Below are 8,077 nucleotides of genomic sequence, written 5' to 3' on the forward strand. Positions count from 1 at the left end.
GGAGAGGCGACTCAAACATATTAACCGACATTTAAACGACAAAGCTCGTAGTATGAACGTGGCTGTCGGACTTGCGGATACAGCAATACTAACGAGAAGAAGCAGTCGTCCGAATAGTAGTGCAAGCGGAAAAAGCACGAGAAGGGAGAGCACCATTGCTACTATTGATAAACCCAGAAACAACACCCTGAATCGCAATGAAGTGATTGAGACTGGAAGGAATCAGTCGAGTAGTTCGCGTCCAGAACCTGAAAAATCCGAGAATCGGTCGACTTCTCTACCAGCTTCTTCGGTTGTATCGAGTTGTGCGTTGTGTCATTCGTCCTCTATCGGCTACAATTTGTGCTGTCAGTTCCGAGACGTCATGCAACTCCTAGAACGCGAGCGACTAGTTGAGAATACAGCAAGAATCGAGACCAACGCAACTTCACAGAGCCACAATGACGTTAGTTCCTCTCAAGTAACCAGACGAACAGCTCGCAGTAGAGTTGGTCGCACTGCGAGATCTGATGATATAAAGACAACGAGAACAATCGAAAACACCGCTCGTCACGGACCCGAGTCAAGCGACTCAAGAACTACGACTCCGTACGCCTCGAATACCAGCACAAGCCCTCTAAATGAACGAGTGTTGCAGCTCTTCGCCAAGGAGGACGCTGCGATGGTTGATCTGATCAAATTCAAGGAGAAAGAGGCGTATCGTGCACTCTACGAACAGGCTCAAGACGACGCAACGTTGTCACCATTGGCTGCTCACTTCCGTGATCGCTTCAAGCACGTGGGCTTGTTCATGCAGATGCATAGACAGCAACAACAAGTGCAACAAGATGGCATCGGTGGCCACTTCCAGAAGCTTCACGCTGATTTGTTCCCGAATGGAAGTCGCACAATTCCTGATGAGAGTGATTACTACTCAGACTACGACTCGGACGACGACGTAGACTCTGAGACGTCTAATGATGGTCAACAGGAAGTGAATGTCCAGAGTATTGAAGTGAGAAGGGAGAGTGACGAGGACCTCGAGACGGAGCCGGAACGTTTGTTCCCGACACCACAGGAGCTGGAAAAACTCACACCGGTGGATACTAAAGCCGCTTTGACGTTGTATGTACAGAATCGACACGCGATGACGGAGATGCTCGATGGTTATGCCGAATTGGTGACGTCTCAGATGATTCCGACGCTTAAAGCCTCTCTGAGTACTCGCAATCGAGGAGCATTGATGGAGACGCTTGATTTCGTGGCTAGAGCGTCGGAGTTCGTTTGTGCTAGACGAGTGCAAGTGTTTGTTGCCAGGTTGTTGCATGCTGTGGCGGAGAGCGATGTGGGCGATTTTGCGAGTTTCGAGAAAGAGTTTGATGAATTGACGGCGGAAATGCAGGGCGCTGTCAATTTTATTAACTTTTTCTTACAGACTAGAGAGCCACGACGAAAGAACAAGAATAAATGAGGAAACATTATCATTCGAGAGAGACTCTTCACCATCAGAGATGTTAAAGCAGGTTCTTCCCCTGCCACTTCACCCACGTAGAGCTCAACAGCTCTTCCAGGTTAGTTAGTCATTCCGGTGTTGTACTTGCAGGTTGTCACCCAATCTACTCGATAGGACGTTCTGGTCAAGGATTCCGAGCTGACGCCGCAGCTTCCAGACAAATCCCTACCGCAGCGTCTTTTTGAACTCCAGGTCAGATACAACTGAAAACCACAACTCAAAACTTATTTCGCTGATAGCTGCTGGGGTCATGTAGAGACTGAATTTGATCGGCATTCAAGAAGCCAAACGTGGAACTCGATTTCAACGCATTCGAGCATCGAGTCCTCATAATGAATTCGAGGAAGTGAAGCTAGTGCTTACAAAAGATGGATCAACAATTCAAGTTAAAACGAAGACCTGCGCTGAGATAGTATCCATTCTATTGGTGAAGATCAAACGGATTAAGCTGTTTGTGACGCCATTGAACAGTTTTTCGCTTCAACTTGATGGCCTGGTAGATGGAGACGGCAATGCAGTGGAGGCTGGTGACATTTTTGTCGCCTCTAATGCTGACACGTTGAATCGCTGGATGGTAGCGCTTACGTGTGGAGTCAACGCTTTTCAGCAACACCAGGCCGCACAAGTGAATTACCCTGATGCTAAACAGGCAGATCTCGTGTGGCAGGCTGTACGTCTACGTATATTTGAGCTAGCAGGAGTTCTAGGGACGCCGACAGCGATCGATCATGTTACACGAGTCATTCCGGACCAGGATTACAAACAGTCGAAAGCTTTACGTCGGCGCGTGAACTTCCTTCAGTGTTATACTAACAGGGCATAGCATTAAAGCTCCTTGTCTACTCCAGGCCATCCCCTTGTGTTGTACTCATACAGGCGTGGATCTTTTACTCTAGTCGCCAAATACGTCTTGGTGAGCCGAAATTCCAAGTTGAACCAACGAGGTACAATTAATTAGATACATTTTACTTTACTTCAGTAAGTCTCTATTCATCTCACGTCAAAATCGTCGTCAAACATTACGCCAAGTGCCCGTTGCCATAACCAAGTAGTCGCTTTATTCCAGCGTGCCATTTCGCTATCCTCCCGCCATGTTTAACTGGATCTGGCCGCAGAAGTCCGTCAAGGGCAACGTCGTCGTCATCACTGGCGGCGCCATGGGGCTCGGGCGTCTCGTGGCGCTCCGCTTCGCCGCATTAGGTGCCATCGTCGTCATCTGGGACCTGCACTCGGATCTAGGGCGTGAACTGGTACTGGAGATCGAAGCTAGAGGTGGCAAAGCCCGATTCTTTAAAGTAGACGTGACAGACCGCGAGCAGGTCTACGCCACGGGCCAAGAGGTGCTCAAGGAGTACGAAGCCGTGGATATTCTCGTCAATAACGCCGGCATCGTCGGTGGTCGCCCCCTACTGGAGTCCTCGGACGCCATGATCGAGTGCACTATCGCAGTGAACACTACGTCGCATTTTTGGACCATCAAGGCCTTTTTGCCAATGATGAGCAAGCGGAATAAGGGCCACATCGTGTCGGTGGCCAGTGCAGCCGGTATCTTCGGGTCTCCTGGAATGGTGGACTACGGGGCCAGCAAATTTGCAGCCATTGGACTGATGTTGAGTCTGAGACAGGAGCTGCATGCTATGGGGCTCTTCGGAGTGCACACGACCATCGTGTGTCCGGGGTTTATTACGACAGGCATGTTCGAAGGGGTGAGACCTCCACCGTTCACGAGATGGTTGACGCCTGAGTTCGTGGCCGACCAGATCGTCAAGGCAGTGCGTAGGAACCAGTGGCGTGTGCTGCTACCGTCCGTACTGAGTATTATGGAGTTTGTAGCGACCATCATGCCCATGTGGTTCGTGGACTGGTTCATCCGCGTCACCAAGACGTCGCAGGCCATGAAGAACTTCAAGCAGACACGCAAACACGCACTCAAAGCGGAGTAGGTCGCATCGACTGAGCTTCATGTAAGTCAGCGTAAAAAATCTAACAATGATGGATTTTATCAAGTTGAAGTACGACCAACACTCTTGCAACCCACCTTCCTCATTTCAGTGCCCTTTTCCCCCTTTTCACTGACATGAATCAGGGTAATCGGTCGGCATAGGACGTCAAGCAGAGTCTCTCCATGGCGACCAGCGCTAGGTGGCTTCTAGGCGGCATCCGCCACGTCGTAGTGGAGGTGGAGGTTCCTCCGGGGCCTCTAGGTATCATGCTCGAGGGTGACGACCTGGATCGTCCCGTGCTCGAAGGTTTCGCGCAAGTGTCGCCCTCTGATCCGCAACGTGGAGCCGTGGAGCTCAGCGGTCGCGTGCCTGTAGGGAGTGTATTAGTGGCGGTGGACGAGCACGACTTTATGAAGTCGGACTTAAGCTTCCAGGAGGTGGGCGACGTCCTGCGTGAGACGAGTCACTTGCAACGTACACTCAAATTCCAAGTACCAGTGGACGAAGAGAAGAATGTGCCATTAAGTCAACAATTTGCACCAAGGAGAGGTCCACCGCCAAGAGAAATAGAAGAAGAAGAAGAGGAAGAAGAAGAATCGGATGAGGAGGTACAAGCGAAGCCAAAGACGGTAGCGCCGCAGCCATTGGAGACACAGGACAGTAGTTTGCCATTAAACCAACAGTATGCACCCACGAGAGGCCCTCCACCAATAGAAGAGGAGAATGTAGTGTATGAGAGTGAATCCTCTTCAGCCGAGGAGTCTTTCCAGGAGATTCACATGGCATCTGCTATGGGGAGTGATGAGAGCACGAGTTGGACGCTGACAGGATCAAATTTGGATGATTCTTCGACTCCACTGGCCAGTAGTGTGAGCTCTGCATCACCGGAGAAGGAGAATATCGAGGAGACGAACCAAAATCCATCCGAGACTACATTACCAGAGAAACGACAGTCAGATATCGAGAAACCGAAGCGACTTTCGCTTGAAATTGACACGGCCTCTGCGGCTTTACCTAAAGAATTATCCTTCGGTACAATGTCAAAGCTGGCAGAAACTCGGCATTTCGATAGCGACGACTCAAGCGATTCAGATGATACAGAAGAAGACTTCGATGCATCCAACAGAGGAGTGAGCTGGAACCCTGTCCAAGCTAAGGCTCCTGCTAGAACTATAAGCTCGTTCTCTGATCACCCAGAGGAATTATCCCCAGAGAAGCCATTGCCTGTTCCTCTCTCGATTGCATCCAATGTCTCCTCCGGCACCATCGCAGCATCACTCATGGTACAGACGAATCAGTTTGACCGCGATGACTCGGTAGAGGACGAAGATGCCGAGTTTGTGACTGCAGTTGCTCCACCAGGCCCATTGGGTCTTAACCTGGATGGTGGAGTACTGGACCACGCTGTTGTGATGGGTTTTGTCAGGTTAAACGATGGATCTCAAGGCGTCCTCGAACATAACGGAGATATCGTCCCTGGCTCAGTGATTGTGCGTATTAACGGAGAGGATGTTTCGCATGTATCACTTAAAGAAGTGGGCGTAAAGCTCAGTGCATTGAGCTCACAACCACGCACTTTAGTGTTCCGCTTGCCGCCCAAGCCACAAGAAAACCCACGCTCTAATGTACAGCCAAGTACTATACGCCGCTCGTCTCCGATGCCTCAACTGGAAGAAGATTTCGACAAACGCCGTAAATTTGAGCTGGAGCTGATCATGCATTACGACAAACAGGTTTTGTCTCGTCGCGATTGCTGGTTCTGTATCGATGCCAAGTGGATGGCTCGATGGGTAGATTTCGTGTGCCGAGGTGGACCTGAGCCTGGCCCCATTACCAACGAAAATTTACTGCACGAAAACTGGCGCGAAATGCTCGCTCATGATGTGCCTGGACGACCAGATACAGCGCGTGAAGGATTGGTACTTATGAAAGATTACCGTGTGGTGGTACCGATGGTCTGGTGTCTATTTGCTGAGCTACATGGCCTCGGTGAAGCTCCTTTGCTTGCACGGTATCTGATGGATATCCACGCGGAAGCATTGAGCGACGGAGAGGTGAATAAAATACTCGAAGTTCCACGGCCTAAAGCAGCAGTTCTGGCAAATAACCTGCTAGACAAATGCCTCGTTCGTCCTAGCAGGAAGCGCTAAGAGCCGACTTGAATGCGTAGTATGTACCTCGCCACTGCCGGTAGTTGTTTGCCACGAACTCGTTCTATTAGTCGATGGATACTGGGAATGCGATCGTCTGAGATGCATTGGGTGACGTTACATTTCTAATTCGCGATGATGAAGGTATCCGACACCGTGGTAACTTGTTTTAGTTTGTAGTTTATACTTTGCAAAGTACTGCTTCCAGCCCGAAGAAGCTCTGAAATTTAAGTAACATAATACTAGCTGCATTCCAGAGCTTATACAGTCGCTAAGAACTGTTATCGGTATCCATTTATTACAGGGAAGTTATTTTTTTTATTGTTCAGACATGCCAGGGATTTAGGCCGGATAGATAATTTACACCTAAATTCAGACCACGCCGCCACAGCCCGAGACTCGCTTTATTTGGTATGCAGTTGCATTTGGTGTATATGCTAACAGTCAGCTCGACATTGATGAAATTATGGCCAAATGCATGCCCGACCAACATCCAGGTCATGTCGGGATACGTTTCCTAAAAACATTTAATGGTGCAGGTTAGAGAGTGATAGTGTCAGGGCTGCTTCTTCGGCGGGTATCCGCCAAAGATCACACTGTTAGTACAGCCAAGCAGTTTTCAAGAATAGAGATCAGATGCTTCGACTACATGTAATTGATGTATTTGATTTTTAAGTGATGCCGTGAATTTGATACATATTTTGTAAAATAGTCACGGCAACCAGTTTCGTTGAAGAAGAAGATGAATACTGATATACGATTTTCCAAAGTTTGGAAGTTAGCATTATTACATGGGGTTAATTCAAATCACATTATTCGTCCAGGCAAACAACGGACAGTTTCTTTTTCATCAGTGGGATAGGAAATGTTTAACAGTTCTTGCAGCACTCCACGGTTAGATTGCCAGCAGACCATGTTTGTTGGAATCCCCACTATTAGTCAGAATTAAATCTGAATGCTAAGTTGCTGCTGCTATTCCAATGTTTGAAATAATATTTTGTTACATTCTTAACCCGAAATCCCCCTCCTGAACTATTTCAGATACATTAGTTCTTTCAGAAGGCAAAGATCTCTAGTAAGTGCCCACTTATGCCTTCTTTCTAGCAATTCTCGTCCCAACACTAAGATTTGGCCAGTTTAATAAATATTAAACCTATGATACATTTTTTATAATGACGGATATCTTGACTATGGATGCTCTTTACTTTTGGTGAAATCAGATTATTATTTTATTGTTTTGAAACTCAAGCTGTTCATAATTGTTAGAAACTAAAGATCTTCAGCTCTAGCTCACCGATCAGCTCTATTTGTTTTCGAAGTCATCTTTTTAGCTTCTGCCAGGCTTACTATAAACCACGGAAAAGGTCATTAAGATATACTTGGCAAATAATGCTCCCTGTGTCTGCAGGTTTTGTGTATTACACAAATATGGTCTTTCAGCGACCATCGGGAAGATTCTTACAAAAATAAGTATTACTAACAACATGGAACCCTGACATTATTATTAATAATACCCTTGAGTGACGCTGGTGCGTATGTTAGACAAATTAAAGAGGTGGATGCCTAGGTCATGGACCTCCGACATGCCACGATATGCAAAACCAGAGCGTGTGTAGTACAATTAAAATAGTTGAACCTCTTTCGACTGTCAATTCCTACCGCAGGTATCCGCTGACGTATTTGTATTTGCCTACTGTAGGTGGTGATTTTCCATCGCACAACTTGGATCCAACAGGTGATAGCACCACATGCATTCCAATCAGCAGTATAAGCCATGACTTGCGCCAGTTGAGAAAATCGCCATCCGCATTGCTGGGTACCAGCAGTTCATTCGGTGGATCAATGGTCTCCCTATGGTTTCCTTGGCTCTTTCCATGTGAGTTTCGGGGAAGCAAGGGCCTGTACATGTATTGACGAGTCGAAAAATAAAAGATTTATTAAATTAATCTGTTCTGGAACTGCAACTTGCAGAGCCAAAAACAAAGCTCTTGGTGACGTCTTTGGCCTGCCGGCACATTCACCGCTCCTACCGTACGTAGGTAAAGAAACGTACAATACATGTACAGCAAACTCTCTGGATCATGATACTGTAGATGAACTGAGATGGTTCAGCAGGACTGTACATTTTTCAGGGATCCAGTCTCGTTTTTAATATCTTGCGGTTTGACGACTTGAGGCGTGTGTAGCGGAGACTTTTCAAATCGCGATGTGCACGTTTCGGCATATGGATTGCAGCGATAAAGCGAAAGCTCGCCATACGAAAGCTCGTGCTGTCACACGAAGAGGCAACAGAGGATAATAGAACAGCTGGATAAGTGCAACACCGTGATCCATTTGCCACCACGAAGAACTCCGCTGTCCGACGTCCATGAACCAACACAATTGAGCTTCGAGCTCCAGCTCTCATTTCCGGTTTTGCTTTCGAACAACGACATCAACAACCACATCGATTAGTCGATCTTTTCCATCACCACAATGAAGACCTTCGCCGC

The 8,077-nt window shown here is 47.7% G+C and overlaps 4 protein-coding genes across 4 annotated transcripts in view; all 4 read left to right on the forward strand.

Annotated features, from left to right (window-relative positions):
• Positions 1 to 1,472, forward strand: part of PPTG_20642 (hypothetical protein) — a gene marked incomplete at its 5' end in the record, with an annotated part of 3,059 nt that extends 1,587 nt beyond the window's left edge. The window contains one exon of the mRNA XM_008892840.1: positions 378 to 1,472. Coding sequence (XP_008891088.1) covers positions 378 to 1,450 — 1,073 coding nt within the window. The 3' untranslated portion in view covers positions 1,451 to 1,472. The remainder of the gene's footprint in view (positions 1 to 377) is intronic.
• An 18-nt stretch (positions 1,473 to 1,490) lies between these two features.
• PPTG_20643 (hypothetical protein) lies at positions 1,491 to 2,315 on the forward strand (the record flags this gene model as incomplete). The annotated part of the gene is made up of 3 exons (XM_008892841.1): positions 1,491 to 1,550; positions 1,607 to 1,684; positions 1,749 to 2,315. The coding sequence occupies 3 exons, from the start codon at positions 1,491 to 1,493 to the stop codon at positions 2,313 to 2,315; spliced, it is 705 nt and encodes a 234-aa protein (XP_008891089.1).
• Positions 2,316 to 2,480: 165 nt separating this feature from the next.
• PPTG_00052 (hypothetical protein) lies at positions 2,481 to 3,516 on the forward strand. Its single transcript, XM_008891420.1, has one exon. It carries the CDS (start codon positions 2,584 to 2,586, stop codon positions 3,433 to 3,435), a length of 852 nt encoding a protein of 283 aa, XP_008889668.1. The 5' UTR covers positions 2,481 to 2,583; the 3' UTR covers positions 3,436 to 3,516.
• Positions 3,501 to 5,869, forward strand: PPTG_00053 (hypothetical protein). Its single transcript, XM_008891421.1, has one exon. It carries the CDS (start codon positions 3,618 to 3,620, stop codon positions 5,583 to 5,585), a length of 1,968 nt encoding a protein of 655 aa, XP_008889669.1. The 5' UTR covers positions 3,501 to 3,617; the 3' UTR covers positions 5,586 to 5,869.
• The last annotated feature ends 2,208 nt before the right edge of the window (positions 5,870 to 8,077 follow it).

The sequence above is a fragment of the Phytophthora parasitica genome (genome assembly GCF_000247585.1).
Source record: "Phytophthora parasitica INRA-310 unplaced genomic scaffold supercont2.1, whole genome shotgun sequence".
NCBI lineage: Eukaryota > Oomycota > Peronosporomycetes > Peronosporales > Peronosporaceae > Phytophthora > Phytophthora nicotianae.